Source organism: Choristoneura fumiferana, chromosome 27 (assembly GCF_025370935.1).
Source record: "Choristoneura fumiferana chromosome 27, NRCan_CFum_1, whole genome shotgun sequence".
In the NCBI taxonomy this organism is placed as follows: domain Eukaryota; kingdom Metazoa; phylum Arthropoda; class Insecta; order Lepidoptera; family Tortricidae; genus Choristoneura; species Choristoneura fumiferana.
The window spans coordinates 142,482-162,810 of NC_133498.1; the positions used below are offsets into that span (position 1 = coordinate 142,482).

The 20,329-nt window shown below is 38.5% G+C and overlaps 1 protein-coding gene across 1 annotated transcript in view; it reads left to right on the plus strand.

Moving 5' to 3' along the window:
* The first annotated feature begins 422 nt into the window (after positions 1-422).
* Positions 423-20,329, plus strand: part of Pdk (pyruvate dehydrogenase kinase) — a 46,219-nt gene continuing 26,312 nt past the window's right edge. The window contains exon 1 of the mRNA XM_074108395.1: positions 423-804. Coding sequence (XP_073964496.1) covers positions 702-804 — 103 coding nt within the window. The 5' untranslated portion in view covers positions 423-701. The remainder of the gene's footprint in view (positions 805-20,329) is intronic.

The following is a 20,329-nucleotide window of genomic DNA, read 5'->3' on the forward strand; positions in this document are numbered from 1 at the left end:
AAGTACTACGTACAGCTACGTACAGTCAAATACAGTTGTACGTAGTACTTACTATTTCGATGCATAAAATGCAAGAAATGAAAATAATAAATAATATTAAGGTATTGTGGTATTGTACAAGTTGGAAAAACGCTTCATGTAACGTTACGTACGTAGTACAGCAGGGCTACTACGAAACCCGAAACTCGAAGTTCGTGTCGTGCGGTCCCTCTGACACTTATACTATTTAATACGAGAGCGAGAGAGACCGCACGACATAAACTTCGTGTTTCGAGTTTCGTAGTAGCCCTGCTGTACGTACGTTACCTCCCTTGATTGATATCACTTTTTTAAATTTACTGATTTGAATGGAACTTTCTCGCAATGGATTAAAGTTCCTTTTTGTATTAGCACGAATTACGCTAGAACAACACTGCAAAGGCTGATGGTGGGTCTTGTCGGTCGATCGGTAGGTCGGTCAGTCAGTTTAGTTTTAGTTTCGTTTTATTCATTCATCGGTTCGGCTGACTTTGTGATAGAGAAGTGAGAAGTTCCAAGGTTGTGTTGAATGTTTTTAAAATTCCGATGTGTAAAAAATTAATTTTCTCATTCTACTGGTCTGAGTTATTAACCGAGATGTCGTGTATTAATGAGCTTTAGTGGCAGTGTTATCATATTGTTTTTTTACATTTTGACAATATCCTCGAAGTATATCCTTCAAAATGAGGTTGGCAGGGACCATCTTCTCAAATGTAACGAAAATGCTGGACTTCTACTCGCAGTTCAACCCTTCGCCTTTATCTATTAAGCAGTTTATAGATTTCGGTAAGTTTTTTTTTTTATAAAAAATATTATCCTCACATCAATCAGCCGTATTTCAAGGTCGGAGGTTATCTTGATTTTTTTTTAAAGTTTGTTTTTGTTTTTGCAAAATGACTCGATGTTGTCAAGCTGTAAATCTAATTGGTATGTTTGATAGCGTTAAAAGCCTTGGGGTTTGCGCGTTTGGCAAGTTTCCGTGGTCAGGATTAGGTTTGATTAGCGAACTCCGCCGGTAGAATCACCGACGTAACATAAACTCGATTAGAAATCGGGCGAATTCTAGAACGTAGCGTAGTAAGCCACCTATAATATGGGTTTACTGAATGCCCAAAAATAGTAAATAAAAAACCAAAATAATTTGCTTTAAATTTATTTTTAATGACAATGCATTCCTTTGAAACTATCATTGACAATTTGATGACTTTCAAAAAATAGGATAGTTTTTACTCCAAATGTAGCATAAAATTAGAGTAATGGAATCTTAACAGAATGATAAATAAAATTCCTAGCAATGGCATTAAAAAAATAAATAAGAACCTATTTTATTGTTGAGTCGTTTTTTCTTTATACTTCCAAATCAAACAAATATATAATTTTTTTTTATTCAACTGGATGGCAATCGAGCCACTTGCCACCAAGGGTATTGCAGATGCGTTGCCAACCTAGAGGTCTAAGATGGGATACCTCAAGTGCCAGTAATTTCGCCGGCTGTCTTACTCTCCACGCCAAAACACAACAGTGGAAGCACTGCTGCTTCACGGCAGGATTAGCGAGCAAGATGGTGGTAGCAATCCGGGCTGACCTTGCACAAGGTCCTACCTACCACCTGCAAAATAATAAGTACCTATAATATACCTATACCTATAGATTAATTTTACTGATACTTCCATTACTTACTTATTTAAATGGTTAAAAAAATAATTTAACTTAGACGGATCATACTTATTACAAAGAGAGGTAAATAGTGGGTCAGCCAGCAGACTGATTAGTTGTTGTTTTGCCACCCATTTGGAGTCAATGACCATTTCTTACAATTTTTGTAGCCTTCTGGCTTAAAACTTCTTCATCATCATCATCCCAGCCTATATACGTCCCACTGCTGGGCACAGGCCTCCTCTCAGATCAAGAGGGCTTTGGCCATAGTTCCCACGCGGGCCCAGTGCGGATTGGGAACTTCGCACGCACCATTGAATCGCGTCGCAGGTTGTGCAGGTTTCCTCACAATGTTTTCCTTCACCGCAAAGCTTGTGGTAAATTTCAAATGTAATTCCGCGATTATTTATGCATTCTTTATTATGTCAGATATTGATGCTGGTGGCTGTACTAGTTTGCTATAATATAAATAAACTTGTATAGTATGTTCCGGAGTATCCACTATCAACCACATGTAACACAATACCTCCTGTACAGTGCAGAATTACTCACGCGAAAAGCTCGTCACGCATGCGCGCGCGTATGAGTGTGACAGAAATATAGGTAGAGTCATTCACGATGACGCGTGCTGTGATTCTTATTACAATGTCATTAATGGCTAATTTTGACAAAATCACGCGTCTTCGTGGATGGAAGGGAACTAGGTATATTTATGCGATAAAACAATGGCTGTTTAAAATGCATCATGTGCAGTGTTGTTAGTAAACGAAGCTAAGTAGTTTTTTAATTATTCACGCATTATTTTTTTTTTATAAAAAATAGGCTTGCGTTTTTCCGAGCTATAGTTTTACCATGTATTTTTCGGATATCTGCCCTATCGGTCTAGGTCTTGTTATTAAAAGTGTAGTGTCTATCAAATTCTATCCAATAGGCTAGTGTATGTCAAACAAAGAAACAAAAAGTTGGAAAACCCTCGACTTTGTTACTTCAAAGTTTAATCTATCAAAAATGGCTGAACCAATTTTGATTTTTGTTGAAACATGTCTAAGAACCATCGCTAGAAAACCTGATTTTAAATGAAATAAACCGCATTCAAACTTCTAGCGCTTTTTGTATTATTTTCTTCACCACAGCTTTCTGATAAGATACTGTATAAGTACATACAAATAACTTTAATGATGTCTACAATATAATACAATTATTATTTACAGCACACTACAAAAAATACGAAACGCATGGTAGACAATAGGCGGTCTAGTTTAAAATATATAGAAAGTAATATAAATTAAATACTTAACGTAGGTATCCAAAACACATAGATAGACCGAAAAATAGAAAATCAATAATATTCAAACAAATACAAATGTAATACAAAAATAAACTAACTTATACAAAATATTAGTGAAAATGAGCCAAAGGTTGTAAGTATGTCACAATATATTTGAATTTAAATCGGTTTATAAATGATGGAGTCCTAACCTAAGGTAACTAAAAAAAAAATACAACCGAATTGATATGCTCCTTATTTGAAGTCGGTTACAAAGAACAATTAAGACGCGTATATAAACTGTTTTTGATTTCTAGAACCATTTATTTAATATTACCAAATGCAAATAATATTGTAGGTAATTTTGCTTACTAATTAATTAATTATGTATTAAATTACTAAGCAAAGTTTTTAGTACGCAAGCAACTTAAGGATCTTCGAAATAACTTATTCAAAGTTCAATATCTCAAAAACGTCTGACTGAACCAATCTTTATTAAACACTAGCCGTTAGCCGCGACTCCGTGCGCGTAAAATTCGTTTATCGCTATCCCGCGGGAACTATGCAATTTTCCGGGATATAAAATATCCTATGTCCTTCTCCGGGACTCAAACTATTTGTATACCGAATTTGATCTGATTCGGTTCTGCGGTTTAGACGTGATGAAGTAACAAACCAACAAACAGATTTACAAACTTTCGTATTTATAATATTAGTGGGATAACTAAGAACCACTGCAAGGAAACCCGCTCAAGTGAAGAAACTGCATCGGAATCGGTCCGTCCGTTTGAGAGCTACGATGCCACAGACAGACATACAGATTTTGGCGGCAAACTTAGTTATAACACCCCTCTTTCTGTGTTGGGGTTGACAACCTAATTATTAATGAACTAAAAACAATTACTTTGCTCACCCGCGACCTTCGCTTCGCTACGCGTTTAGAAAAAAATTGTGTTCCATTCATTCATATTGCTAGAGGTGAGGGTTATCGGTAAAAATAAAAGCGGTAAAATAAACGAACTTATTATTAATTTGCAAGATTTTTCGTCAGGGTCAGAAAGTGACACCCCAAGTGTTGAATAAATTAGATTTTAAAATTCAAATAAGACTTTCAGTTCGACAGCGTAACTTTTAATTAATTAAACCAACAAATAATGCTATTGCTACTTTTGGCACTAGGTACCTAGTGTACATGCAAAAGTATCGATAGTTTGCGTAACAGTAGGAGGGACTCTAGTTCCGTCAGTTTGGCATCTGTCATTTAAATCATGTTAGAACAAATAGAATATAGTAGGAAGTAGGATTAGTGGCAAAATTGTCCCATTGGACATACGCCATTTATATAAAAAAGTAGAATTAGTAGGATACGTACCCAGCCGGACTATCTAAAGTATGTATTTGATAAACATTACTAGCTGTTGGTAATGGTGAACAAACGATTGTGCAATATTATGTTTACGATTTCGACTGTCACACACAATCACAATATTGAACACAATTTAAGACTGCTGTAAGTATTGTAGTCTATAGGTACGACAGCTGCAGAGTTCAAAATGCTTAAATAATTTGTCCTAACCTGCTACGTAGGGTACTTTGATAGAGCAATTGTCATATGCTACTATTACTAAATATATTTATAATCCTGCCGTGAAGCAGCAGTGCTTACACTGTTGTGTTTCGGCGTGGAGAGTAAGACAGCCGGTGAAATTACTGGCACGTGAGGTATCCCATCTTAGGCCTCTAGGTTGGCAACGCGTCTGAAATACCCCTGGTGTTGCAGATGTTTATGGCGTGGTGATCTCTTACCATCAGGAGACCCATTTGCTCGTTTGCCATCCAGTCAAATAAAAAAAAAAAAAAAAAACATTAAAGATAAAGCTAGAAACACACTGACGCCGGAGGTTGTAAATTGTAATATTTGAGCTAACGCGAAAGGCACATATAATACCGCGCCACTCTTATTTCCCGCGCGGTATTCTGTGTGCCCTCTTTCATGTTAGCTCGAATATTACAACCGGTACCACTTCCGCGCCGCTTAAAAGATGTTTTACCGTTCTATTGACGTCCTGTTGGTTCTAGAAAGAAACGATACTAATTATTGTAAGCCTATTCTGTCCCAGTCAAAGGCAAAGGCCTCCCCCCGATAGTTCCACTGCTCTCTGTCCACTGCATACCAAGGGCCTTCAAGAAGTAGTCCTGTTCAGTGGTAGTCGAGGGGTATGGCACGCAGCACGGAATGCTGAGGACCTGGGTTCGATTCGCAGCGCTGGTCTCTTTTTCTAGTTTTTCTGTGGATTTATGTCTCAGTTTGTATTTTCGAGTAACTGTCATGTTTCAAGTGTTCAGACTATATCTAAGACAGACACGTTGGCAGGCATAGTACATATATTTATGTAATGGACTATACTCCTGATACTGTTTGGCAAGGGGGCGTCACGCGGTGCTATCAGTGGCACTATCTATCGATATTTACGAGGAAACATAAATATTATGCTAGTTCTATTTGAAATACGTTGCATCATCGTGGGAAACAGAGGGGCTACTACGAAACTGGAAAATCGAAGTTCGTATCTTACCGTCCCTTTCACTCTCGTATTAAGTAATGTAAGCGTCAACGGGACGGCAGACACGAAGTTCGAATTGGTCACTTCGTAGTATACGGCGCAGTTCGTTCGTTGTCATCCGGAAGACCACTTCAGCGATGAATGCTGTACGCAAGACCGGTAGACTCTGGGCCAGCGAAAAAAATGAGGCTGACAACACTTGCTGTACACTGATTAAACGATTTTGATATTTAAGTATTATTTAAATTTTCCAGACATTAACTATACTCGGGACTCTTCAAGCTGCATCAAAATTCATGTAGTAATGTGTGGAAGTTGATGATGCACCTTAGGAGTCTCTTGGTAAATTTTATGACCTTTGTCAGTGCCCATTTACGTTACAGTCCAGACGCATTAATTTTTGGACCATTTTGACCAGATTGGCATTCAAACATTCTTCTAACATTTTAATTCCAACATAATGTTATAACATTTGCATTTTGAGGACGGTAAGAGGTTGAATTAAACAAAAAAATATTTATTTATTTCTTATAGCAGAAGTATCAAAATTATTTAAGCCAGGCTAGAATGACAATATGTCAATTTTGACAGTCTCAAAAATGATACCCGATTAAAGTTTCGTAATAAACGCGTAGTCTACCTAGCTGCGTTTCCAAGAAGTGCGAGGAATGTGTTTGTCATGAACCAATAGAAACTCTTCATTTACCCATCGTGGCTCAGCTCATCTCTAGTGGAAACAGCACGGCTACTACGAAACTCGAAACTCGAAGTTCGTATCATACCGTCCCTCTCCCTCTCGTATTAAATAGTATAAATGTCAGAGGGATCGCACGACACGACCTTCGAGTTTCGAGTTTCGTAGTAGCCCTGCAGGTCGGCGGAGCGAGTATAGCTAAATACGAGTAAAGCGTTGCAATGAGGGCTATCGCGAATGAATTCGCCGCTAGAGGCGCTAGTGTAGCGTGAGGTCTCCGAAATGTCAAATCTCATAGTTTTTGGGTGAGCTACGCGGGTTTATTTATAATTAGAATATTTTTGTGAATATTTTGCAATCTGAAATTAATTATGGCAAATATGCGTTCCGGGACAATGAATGTCTGTGTTTTGAGACAGTTTTGTCTTTCGGAAACCTTCGTCCTCCCTTTTTTCCGAACAAAACAGGGACTATGCAACACTGTGGCATGCTCGATATTTATATGGTACGGTTTTAAGGTGTATTAAATATGATTTAATCTAAACTTTGTTTTCGCGCCCGTAATAACAGACTTTCAAAACCATACTTAAAACCTCACGAACAGTGCGCCATCTAGTGAGACAAAAAACGATAGCCCTCATTGCTTCATGAAAAACACATTTCTCGCAACACATCCTCGCACGGTTCTGGTGTAAACGCAGCCTTACCTGGATGATTTTACCAAAACAAATTTTCGTTCCGCGAAGTATATTACCATTATAAATATGGACCGGAATGAAGCAGTTCTTTGTCTGCAAACAAAACCATTGCGCGAATTCTTTACATTTTACGCTCGACAACTATTCAGTTTTGTTCTCATTGTTCCATTGTGGTTTGTCAGTTGTAATTTGTTAGTACTAATTTTAAACGGAAAATATTAAATTAAATGTGATCTGGTTTCAGTCACGTAAACATGTTGCCGTGGCGTGTGGGTATATGGGCATGTTATGAGCAGAGGGGCCGAACATGGGTTTCACCGATTACGAATATTCGGCCGAATGTTCGGTAAAACTTTTACCGAATCGAATATTCAGCTGAATATTCGGCCGAATATTCGGCGTAGTTGATTCCTAAGTAGAAACTATAAATAATGATTAATTTTTGTTGAAATGTTTAGTCATGTAACTTGGTTAAAACAAAAAACTCGCTTAATTTCTCACAATAAAGACCTCATTGATTATATTAACATATGATTTTATTATAAAAATCACTGTAGCTTAATCTCAAGACAGTTACATACTTATATTTTGTTTTTAACCATCTTTTTTTTTATTTGCTGTTATTGGAAGTCTCATGCTCGTAAAATACTTCATAAAAATAACACATTCAACACTCATCTCATACATGGCTCAATACAGTAAAAAGAAGAGTACCACTTTGCCGAACATTCGGTGATTTAGCCGAATATTCGGCCGAACACGAATATTCGGTAAACCTGCTGAATATGCCGAATACCGAATATAAAACGAATATTCGGCCCATCCCTAGTCATGACAGTGGGCGAGGTAGGTATCAATATCATCACTATTATCATATCAGCTGTAGGTGTAGGCTACGCTGTAGGACGTCCACTGTTGGACATAGGGCCTGCCTCATTAGTTATTTTACGTCAAAGTTGTCCAACGGACCTCACGATCCTAACACGCCTATCCTGTCACAAACACCCTCATACTAATCCAATCCTACTAATATTATAAATGTGAATGTTTGTGAGTGAGTGAGTGAGTATGTCTGTTACTTGTTCACGCTGAAACGGCTGGACGGATTTGGATGAAATATGGCAAAATAAAACCTGGATTAAAACATAGGATACTTTTTATCCTGATATTCCCAAGGGGTAGGGATAAAATCTCTAAATAACAACCGCTGGGCGTAGAGTCTTGTGAAACTAAACAAAAGCTTGTAATGAATGGCACAAGCGTGCAAGCGACTTGCATGGAAATGTGCTTATTCCCGGCCTAACGTAAATAAAAGACACACGCACACGCGAGCTGTGTGTAAACAGTTTCCGGATGAGCAAGGGCACCTGACATCCGTCTGAAGGTCGACAGTTTTATTGGGCACTAGCGTTAACCCGCGTCTATGCACGCGTAAACTATTCGAGCTGGTAGTTGCAATCTAAATTCCGGGATTTTACAAAATTCCCCTGAGAATTCTCTAAATTTATATGGTGGTATTCATTGAGGTTGTGTTCAGAACAACTGTCCAAAATTCCAAGACTAAACCCAGCGGTTGAAATTACAAGATTTTATCACTATCCCATGGTAATATCGGGATAAAAAGTATCCTATGTTTTAATACAGGCTATAAACTAACTTTTTGCCAAATTTCATCCAAATCTGTCCAGCTGTTTCAGCGTGAAGTAGTAACAAACATACTCACTCACAAACTTTCGCATTTATAATATTAGTAGGAAGTAGGATTTCCACGTATTCGGTGCAATTTTGATGGACATTTTTGGCACACTACAGCTAGATAAAGGGTATACTTACTTAATTATCTAGATAATTATCCCACGCAATTATGACTATGACTAACTATAACTATGTATGACTTGGACGAATCGCGATGTGGATGAATTCAGAGGCGTCTCTATGTAGCCCATTGTAGACTGTAGTGCCGTATGCAATCATTACTTTTTGGTGCAGTCTAGCAAGCGCACGGTCAATGTAATAGGTACGGTCAAGGTCTTTGATTGGGATGCATGCACCAAAAAAAATAACCTATAGTTTTTATTTTATTTTTGGACAGAATAGGATGTTTTAAGATACCATTTTCATTGATTTTTAATTTGGATGAGTATTTAATTTTTATAATTTTTTTAACGAAATATTTTTAATGGATGACGTCACAGCTAGTGAGTCAGCACGTTCCATTGCCTAGAAAAATTCAGGTTGTTCATAACATAATCTGTGGCATTACAATTTGACAAAAAATTCAAGCACGGCTTAGGGTCCTTAATGAACCATGACAAATTGTTTTATGTTTTAGCTTCGATTATTACTATCTTTGTTTAATGGTGTGATAGTAAATAGATATTTTTTATTAAAATCTGATATTTAAATTCTTTTGTATTTACTTGTATCGTAGTAATTTAATAATTTATTTTGTAAAAATACATTGGAAATACTCGTATACATATCGGACTTTACGATAAATGACAACTTACTGTTTAAAGCCGGGTGCGCATCATGTGGTGATTAAAGTTCTATCTTTGTCACTCTTTGCTGTTATAAGCAGGACACCAACATTTCAAATTCAAACTGTCAATTTGCTTAAGAATGTATACCTGCTTTATAACTGCCTTTGTGACGGACACTGCAGGGGTCAAATGAGGGTCATTACTTAAATTTTGTTTATTGAATTCAGTTTACTTATCACATTTTTGGAATCTGATTTCTGAAAACGCTCCACAAGCGCTCCTCCAACTGATATCAGTACCCTTAGTGTAAGTTTTCGGTTACAAAATACGTCTCGATTTCGTTCGCGTTAAAATCTCAATTTGTATGGAAACATGAACAGCGCTCTAGCGGAACGTTTGCGATGTTCGTGTATCCATACAGTGCCCGTAGTGTAAGTTTTCGGTTATAAAATACGTCTCGATCGCGTTCGCGTTAAAATCTCAATTTGTATGGAAATGCTGTTTAACGCGAACGCGATCGAGACGTATTTTGTAACCGAAAACTTACACTAGGGTACAGATTGAGATTTTACCGCGAACGCGATCGAGACGTATTTTGTAACCGAAAACTTACACTAAGGGCACAGTTCTTCGAGCGATATAGCTTGCCAAGTGTCAACTTACATATTCTTCGAGCCGATTAAAAAACCTGCGTAACCCTAGAGGTTTGACATAATTGGCCTCTCTATTAATTGCAATTAGTTAGTCAAGCGAATTAGCTCGTTGAGTGGCAATGGGCAGGCCATATAGCACGGAGTACAGATGGCCGTTGGGGTCTAAATGTTCTCGAATAGAAACGCGGATCGGCAAGCGCAGCGTAGAACGTCCACCAACGACATGGACTGACCTGTACCACTACCATGAGTTCACAGTGGCCGTACTCGATAGCGACGGCGTAAATTATTTTTCAGGCTACCTTGGTTGCAACGCCCCAAATAAAACCATCGACCTTAATGTGCTTCTCATGAAACCCGTGGTCGGTAAATGAGTCATTGCCTGTACTAATTTTCATGCCGTGAAGCCCAAGGTCGGTCGCATGAGTTTGTTACTGCATGGTGTGCTGCTGCTCCGTGCGCGCGCTGCACACGCACGCCATGCACATGCTGCGGAGGGGGAGGGCGGCGGGGAGCTGGCGCTGCCAAGAGCGCAATCAGCGGTATCGGCAATTTTTGAAAAAATATTAGTTTTTATTTTACAAATATACAATTTTACTCGCAAATGTGATGAAAAACATTGTATGTCGCACGGGCGGTACTAGAATTACAAACATCGACTCATTAAAGCCATCAGTCTTCGACCTCGAGCTTCTAATAGACTCTCGTTCGTATTTCCTTATTTACCGCCCTAAAGACACAATGTACTATGTATGGAGAATTGTACAGCGCCTTTACAAATAATTTACGCCGTCGCCTTCGAGTACGGTCACTGTAAACTCATGGTAGTGGTGCTGGTTAAAGCCGCGGGTTCACGTTGAATGCAGATCGCTTCCAACTGCAGCAACTGGACGTCTATGGGGAGGCTTTTGTCCAACAGTGGACGTCCTACGGCCGATATTAATGATGATAATGTAGACCGTGTGAATCATTGAAAACTTTAATTAATTGATTTCTGGCAATTGAAGCAGATGAATAAATTAGAGCAACTTTCTATGCAAACAAAAGGAATTTTGGCTTTAGCCCAATAACTATGCCAGAATGTTACGTTACGTCGTCTGGATGTTGACCTGCCGTATTAGGCAAGCATCAAGGTCATCGTATTGATAATGTATATCTTTATCTATGTCTTTAACTTGGCTACAGAATGTCGTAATAGTACATTGTGTCTTTAGGGCGGTAAATAAGGAATTACGAACGAGAGTCTATTAGAAGGCTTTAATGAGTCGATGTTCGTAATTCTAGTACCGCCCGTGCGACATACAATGTTTTTCATCACATTTGCGAGTAAAATTGTATATTTGTAAAAGAAAAACTAATATTTTATCAAAAATTGCCGATACCGCTGACTGCGCTCTTGGCGCAAGCGCAGCATGTGCATGGCGTGCGTGTGCAGCGCGCGCACGGAGTAGCAGTACACCATGCAGTAACAAACTCATTTACCGACCTTGGGCTTCATGACATGAAAATTAGTACGGGCAATGACTCATTTACCGACCACGGGTTTCATGACAAGCACATTAAGGTCGAGGGTTTTATTTGGGGGATTGCAACCGAGGTAGCCTGCATGTAATGACACTGTTTACGTGCAAGTGTGATGAAAAAGATATATATGTACGTACATGCCACTGTAGATGTTAGTAGTTTTACGTAAATGCTGTTAAGATTTTACGTGTACGGTCAGCGTCAAAAGTAGCTGGTTACTTTTTTACTCTGTCAGATTAACATATTTGTCAATCTTGTATGACGCTAAGTACGTGTCTGTATAAACTCTATTATTTTATTTAAAATAATAATAAATAAATAAAAGACATACGGTGGTGATCTCTTATCACCAGGAGACACACTTGCTCGTTTGCCATCCAGTTGAATAAAAAAGAAATACTTGCATATGCCGTCACACGCAAGTAGCGCCATACTGGCTGCATATAGAAAAGCGTTTTAGAAAGTAACAGATGTATAGATTAAAAAAAAAACTTTTAATCCAATTTTCAACCGAATTAATTTTCTCTTCGCTAAACATTGTCTATAATTCTATAATTTCATAATAATATATATGGCAAATTCAGGAGTTGTCAAATACCGTATTTAAGATAGGATGAGGAATATTCCAGAGTCTATATTGGAAGAGGAAGTCTAAATATAGCGGATATATACGAGTATGTAGCTCCAACTGTTAGCATTGACCTAGACTAGAGGAGACACGTCATGCTATAAACTCAGTATTTATGTGTGCGTTGGGTGTACCCGTTGACAGACTCTAGTACTTTCTTCATAATATTTTGTGTACTTTACGTTCTTTTGTATCCCACTTCCACTTATCCTACTTCCTACTATTAATATCATAAATGCGAAAGTTTGTAAGTGAGTGAGTGAGTACATACATATGTGTTGTTTCTTCACGCTGAAACGGCTGGACGGATTTGGATGACATTTGAGCTATTAGGATACTTTTTATCCTGATATTCCCACGGAATAGGAATAAAATCTCGAAATAATAACCGCTGGGCTTAGTCATCATATTTGGTATGTAGGTAGCTGGACGACTGGAATAACCCATAGGCTACTTTTTATCCCGATATTCCCACGGGATAGGCATAAAATCTCGAAATAACAACCGCTGGGTTTAATCATGAAATTTCGTATGTAACTAACTACCAGATCGAAAAGTTTATGCGTGTGAAGCCGCGAGTAAACTAGTATTATATATGTGAAAGATTGTAAGTTTGTTTGTTACCTCTTCACGTCTAAACCGCTGAACCGATTTAGATGCAATTCGGTATACAGATAGTTCAAGTCCCGGGGAAGGACATAGGATATTGTTTATCCCGGAAAACCGCATAGTTCTCGCGGGTAAGCGCGATTTCTGCGCAGACGGAATCGCGGGCAGCAGCTTTACTTGGTTTGGATAGGTATTTAACTAAATGTAAACAAAACAACGTCAATTGGTGTCTTAAATATTGTAATTCCCCCGTTAAACTATCTAAACGTTTCCATTTCTGTATTGAAATACACTAGTCTAGTTTGTGTTACAATGATAGATAAGTAAAATGTTTAAAATCCTTGAATGTACCAAATCTGGCAGTTGAAGTTTGTTTACATCTAGTTAAATACCTATCCAACCCAAGTATAGTAAAGAACATTTGTATTGTATTATATGGATAATATTGACTAAACAGGCACGTACGGGGTTTCTGGTTAGCTATTAAATAGTCTGAAACTGCATACACAAAGCTGGTTTATTACAAGTTTTCGTGGCTAAATCTGAACAGGTATTATGACGTGGAAAGGTTATTTTCGTAATGGATTTAGATTGTTGGTTTGATTACTCATAAGCGTATAAAATATTTTTTTGGGACGGAAGTTACGTTTAAAGGCGGAAAATCGCTATTTCTAGAAAATATTATCTGAAATTAAGAAGACGTAGTCGTTCTTTTTTGTCGAAAATGACGCGCTAATTAAAAATGATGCTGGTAATATTAGTATTGATCGATTTCTTAAGTATAGTCAGGTTAAGTTTTTGACTCGATTAAATAGCTTTTACGCAATCCACAGCTGTATATGCACAACCAACCAAAACGGGACCAGCTGAATCGAGGCCACTGCATGAAAAGCAGCGGGTCGACGCCACATCGAAATGAGACACTGGTTCTATCTATTATTTATAGTATGTTACTATCAATGATGATGATGATGATGATGATGATGATGAAATAACAATAATACTTACTATTTAGAAAACGTGTTTCACCCAAACGTCATGCGATTTACTTTAGATATTATCAAGAGATTTGCAAAAGGTGATAAGTGAAAAACATGTTTATGAAAATAGGTACATGTTTTGTTTAACTGACTTCTTAGCAGCTGTTCAAAAACAACCACAGTAGACATAATTTTTCAACGAGATGTAGCCCGTGAAACCGCTAAGGGTTATTTCCACCAGAGATGTGCTAGGATGCGTTGCAAGGAATGTGTTTATCATGAACCAATAGAACGCTTCAGCAGGGCTACTACGAAATTCGAAACTTGAAGTTCGTGTCGTGTGGTCCCTCTGACACTTATACTATTTAATACGAGAGCGAGAGGGACGGTACGCTACGAACTTCGAGTTTTGAGTTTCGTAGTAGCCCTGCAGTTCTAGTTAAAACAGCTCAGCGGGGCGAGATAGGTAAATGAAGCGTTTCTATTGGTCCACGATAAACGCATTCCTCGCAAATCATTCTCGGTCTGCCCTTGGTTATGACTCCCTGGTAGATGTGTCGACTGCCGAAGTATCAGGAGCTGAATAAAAAGTAAATTAAATTAAATAACGAATGGAATTCACTCCCAGCGCTGTATTTTCGGATAAATACAATCTTGGGCTCTTCGAGGCTAGAGTCAATAGGTTGTTTTGTTTCTGAACCAGTGCGATACACCTTTGGCCTCGTCTGCACTTTACATCAGGTCAATCATGGTCAGTTTTATGTAAAAAAAATACAGTCTACTATGTAATATATGTCTAAAACTAGCCTTTACCAACGGCTTCGCTCGCGTAAACCATTAGGTCTGACAGTCTATTGAAATTCCAGGATTTCACTGAATTTATATGGAAATTACCGGAACTAAACTAACATCGTGGTCTTCATTTACGTTGTATGATGGACGATGATGAGCGCCCTTGCTAAATCACTGTAGGGCTGTGTTTTTAACCTTTTTTCAATACACGACCCCTTTAGTATGAAGAAATATATCGCGACCCCCCAACCCGTTGCATGTTATCTCGTGATTATGGCGCATGCAACTGTGCCGAAATATCGAGCTGCTCTAAAATCAAGGTACGCGCACACAAAACCCGAATTTAAATAATAAAATTAGCAATGACCGCGCCGCCATAGTCTAAAACATTGCAGTGGTCCATGTTCGCAACTTCTACGCTGGCAATAAATTGGCAGAATTTTTTTCCTTGATACAGAAATTAGTGCACAGGACGCCGCCGGTTGGTGTTCGAATGATCCCAATCTTGTGTTTAGGTAGGTCACTAATCAAATGACGTAAGGGACATACGCAAACATAGTGATCGCGATGCGCTTGGTACAAACGTCCCGATAGAGATAGTATATAGTGTTACGATAGTTATTTTTCATTACACTTGCTCGTAAACAATGTCGTAACATGCAGGCTACCTTGCTTGCAATGCAACACACCAAATAAAACCCTCGACCTTAATGTGCTTGTCATGAAACCCGTGGTCGGTAAATGAGTCATTGCCCGTAGACTCTCGTTCGTAATTCCTTATTTACCGCCCTTAAGACACAGTACTATAATTTAATTCAAATAAAATGATAAGTATAATATACTCCCACATAATACGCGAAGAAAACGGGCAAATAATAATAATATAATGATAATAATTTATTTTAGAATCACATGCTCATATGTTGTTAGTAATAAGGTTGCGTGGGGCTAAAGTTAGTAAAAACATAATATTAGACAGTTATTAAATTAAAAATGTCACAATAAGAATTTAAATCGAATGAGAAAGAATGAATGTGTTACGAACCTCAAAATGTCACCAGATTAATAAAGTGACATTAATCCTTAAAGGTAACCATCATACTTATTACTCATACCAAGTCCCTTAACACAATTCACTCCCGTTTCGCAGAAGCCGCCAAAAACGCGTGCACTGATCGTGTTTTTTCTCAAACCATTGGTCCTGTGTTGCCATTGCCAGCTAGTATCAATGTGTGAAATGAAATGGCTTACTCTTATTCTAAAATGTAGTTTTATATGTCATAATGGCTGTTTCTCAGTGCCCTCCAAAAGCAGGTGCGTCTGGTCGCACAAAATGCATGCGATCGAGCTCTTTCTCAAACAAATTATTGTTATTGAATCCATGAATCGATAGTACCCTTTAAATACGTAATATAAACTCAGATTAATAGATGTTGAGGGAGAAAAATTCTCGGTAGCCAGCTGTCGTTCATTGTGGTGTTCTAAAGGGGGAGTTTTTGCTCAAAAATCACAAAGGCTTTAAGGGGGAGGGGTCTCAACTTAAACATTTAATTTGAATACCTATTTTTATCGATCTAAAGAAAAAACAGTCTCAGCCTATTAAGTAGCTTTTATACACTTATTTCGTAGGGGTGAGTATGAGTATTCTATGTCTTACAAACGTGACCTGTCCTTTTGTTGTTGTATCTAAAAGGGTGCTAATGGCATGACTCGCCAGGGTCGCCTAAGTGACTAAGGCCGGCCCTAGCAAAAGTAGTACCTAGTCTTCCGGTTGAAGATGACGATGATTATGATGATGTACTGTATCCGTTTCGCCTGAAGGGGAAGTCCATTCCATACCGGCTAGGAACGGATTGTCCATTCTGTGCGCTTACATCACAACGATCTCCTTTACGTTAATCAGTGCCTTACGACAAAGATCACGTTTCAGGAAACCTGAATAAACGTGCAAATGCATTTTCACACATTTTGTACATTTCGCGCCAATCCGTCACGCACGCGTTACATAAAACACACTATATTTCCTTAATAGGTGTGTCGTTTCGATATGCTTTTTGTTGAATTTGTATTAAACAAAGTGTAGTGCTCAGTGGCGTGCCATGGGAGAGGCCTATGTCAAGCAGTGGACGAACATAGGCTGATGAAGATGATGATGATGATGAAAGTGTAGTGCTTAGATTTTGTAGAAGGCTCTTTCGGATACCATTGATGATAGGACATCCTCGGTTGCTCTAGATTCAGTCCAAAATATTACATACTAGCTGTTGCCCGCGACTCTGTCTGCTAAGAATTCGCTGATCGCTATCCCGCGGGTATTATACATTTTGCGGGATAAAAAGTATGTCCTCCCTCGGGACTCCCAACTATTTCTAACTGAATTTCGTCTAAATCGGTCCAGCGGGTGAAGCGTGAAAAGGTGACAGAGGGACAGACGGATAGACATACAGACAGACAGAGTAAAGGACGGTTAATACACTCTAGAATTGGGTAACAGGGCTAACGCCTATCGTTCGTTCAAATGAAACAGTCGGGAATAAATCATTTGGGAAACTTATTTCCAGCAAGTTGCCAGCGAAACGCCAGGGTCCCGCTTGGATGGCATTGATGCACATGATGGTTCCGTGTTGCCCTAACGAACGCTTCCTACAATCATCGTCAATCATAGTTAGTGCGCTTGCTGCATTCTGAATCAATGGCATCGTGCACGGCACAGTGGCGTAGTGGCTATCAGCTGTCCGGGGCAGAAGAAAATTTTGCTACCCTCTTATTTAGGTATTTCAATTAAAAAAACAATTGTATACGGAATTCCAGGCAAGAAACAGTCAACAGGTGGTGTTGCCAGTCGCTGCAATGAGCGAGATGTCATTATCTATATAAGAAGTTTCTGCATATAATTTTTAATTAATATAAAACTTAAAATAAAAATCAATCAAAATAAATCAATAAAATTAAAAAATTATAATTATATAATGATGCATTATCAATAAAAGGTAGATAGTAAGTGAACAATTTTTTCCACTGTTGATATTTCATTTCCTCGCTATCGAAGTGAAAAGCAGAGTGTAAAACTCGAGCCTTAAACCCATTTTCCCCTCGACGTGTCTATCCACCATCGCCGTACCGGCTCGGGTGTCTATATGAACGTCTCGGATAAAATGCCTCGTCTTATGCTCTTGTTCTACAATCTACTATTGTAACTTTGGCCGTGTCCATATCATCTTTGCACTTGACTGTCCACGGCATTTATTTATAGCACGGGTATTCCTTATCTGTTATAAGTTTCTTGGCCATAAAGTATCACAGCACCACGTATCGCATAATTTTTTTGCAGAATAATTGCTTCACATAAAATGAAACTTGGCAGTGGCAGTGGCCATTATGATAGAGGTACTGAATAAGAATAGAATAGAAAACGTTTATTCGCATTTCGCATACGAGTCCCTCTCGCTCTCGTATTAAATAATATAAGTGTCAGAGGGACCACACGACACGAACTTCGAGTTTCGTAGTAGCCCTGCAGTTTCCCTAGTGTAAGTTTTAGGTTACAAAATACGTCTCGATCGCGTTCGCGTAAAATCTCAATTTGTATGGAAACACGAACATCGCAAACGTTCCGCTAGAGGCGCTGTTCGTGTTTCCATACAAATTGAGATTTTAACGCGAACGCGATCGAGATGTATTTTGTAAATTAAAACTTACACTAGGGGTACAGATAGATATTTTTGCACGCTCCGCAGTGGCACATTCATGTAGGTGACTGTACGGGACCCATTTCTTATCAATTTTATAATTATAAATTAGCAATGACTAGTCATTTGTTTTTACCACATTTTAATGGTAATTAATAGTGATGTGAATTCCCCAGTGCATGACTGCATCTGCACTATGTTTCTACAGTTTCTACACTCGTAGTGATAAAGCACGACCACAGAAACACTTACCAACTCGGAATATAATAGGAATGATAGGGCTAGCGTATACAAGGTGTAAATTAAATAATAGTTTTATTTGACATTCATAAGTGCTCGTTATAGCCTAAATTGACAAAAGATATTTTGACTGACTTTTGACTTTGAATACCTAACTGAAAACCAGTACCACTACCATGAGTTTACAGTGACCGTACTCGATAGCGACGGCGTAAATTATTTGTAGAGGCGCAGTAAAATTCTCCATACAAATAATTTACGCCGTCGCTATCGAGTACGGTCACTGTACTCATGGTAGTGGTACAGAAAGTATTTAGTATTTGCGTTTTTAAATCCTTTTTTATTGTGCCCAGTCAGTAAAGTTAACGAATAATTAGCCAATGTTTAGCCATTTTGCTGTCAGTTTGATTTTCTTCTAAAAACAATACAATAGAATACAATAACTTTTTTTTGCACAAGCAGTAGCAAACTTTGAAGTGCAACTGACAAAATTTTCTTGAGAATTATTCTGAGGAATTATTACTAAGGCTAAGTTCAGACGAACGCGCGATGACGCTCGGTTAGCTCAACTTAGCTCCAACCGCGCGTCACCGCGCATTCTTCTGAACTTAGCCTAAAAGTAAATAGCAGCCTAACTTATAAACTTCTCATCGGTCTTATAATATTAGAGCGATCATATGTTTTTCGATCATGCATGAGCATGACTGACGGCAAGCGCTATACTGCGAAGTGCAAAATTCGAACTTCGTATCTTGCCGTCCAGCTCACGCTAATATTATTTAAATACGGGAGTGAGAGGGAAGGTACGATGCGAACTTCGAATTTCGTAGCAGCCCCCCTGGCCCGTCTGTACGTGAATCTTGGGATAAGACCGAATACAGCTGTAAGGTCGTGACCTCAAAGCAGTTCAAGGGCATACTTACGTAAAAGCTGTTTGCTAAGGACAGGGCATGAATCGATAATATAATAACCTAGCCAGGTCGTGCTTGAATTTGCTCTAAGGAATACTCATAATCATCATCGTCCCAGCCTATATTAGTGCAGCTGTGGGCTGTTGGGCACAGGCCTCCTCTCAGAATGAGAGGGCTTGGGCCGTAGTTCCCATGCGGGCCCAGTGCGGATTGGGAACTGCAAACAGTCGTTTACAAATATTGGCTTTTAAACTATGACATATAGTGTAGACCTATGTCTATATAGAGTAGCCTTTACATTGAATTGCTGCAGTGTATATCTAACGAAGCCAAGCACCGAGATAACAATCTTTTTTTTATATTTTTGAGATATAGCAGTTTAAAGTGACAATATCGGGAATATTCCAACTGTTCTATGTTGGTTCGGTTGTAAAAAGCGAAATCGGTCCATGCATACGATGCCACAGGCAGATAGACATTGACGAATTGTTCCTGATTCGTCGGATTCCTGTTTCGTCGCATTCCTGATTCGTCGTATTCGTATTCTTGTTTCGTCGAAATTATCTATATATAATCAAATCTATCATGTAGTAGGTAAACCAGTATTTATCAGAAAGGAAGATTCGTTTTTAATATTTAATACAAAAGTAGTCACGGTAATTGCATAGTTTCATTTGATATTGAAAATCAGACGAATCAGGAATCCGACGAAACAGGATTACGACGAATCAGGAACAATTCACATTGACGTCAACTTATAACACCCTCTATTTTTGTGCGGGGGGTAAACATTCCAGCTATCCAGCTCAGCTGTTAGCCGCCCATGACCTGGCCTTGATCGACTTTCGAATGCAATCTTGGATGAATTCGTTGCAAGCAGATTTAATATTAACCACATAATGTTTTGCATTTTCCTGTTACAC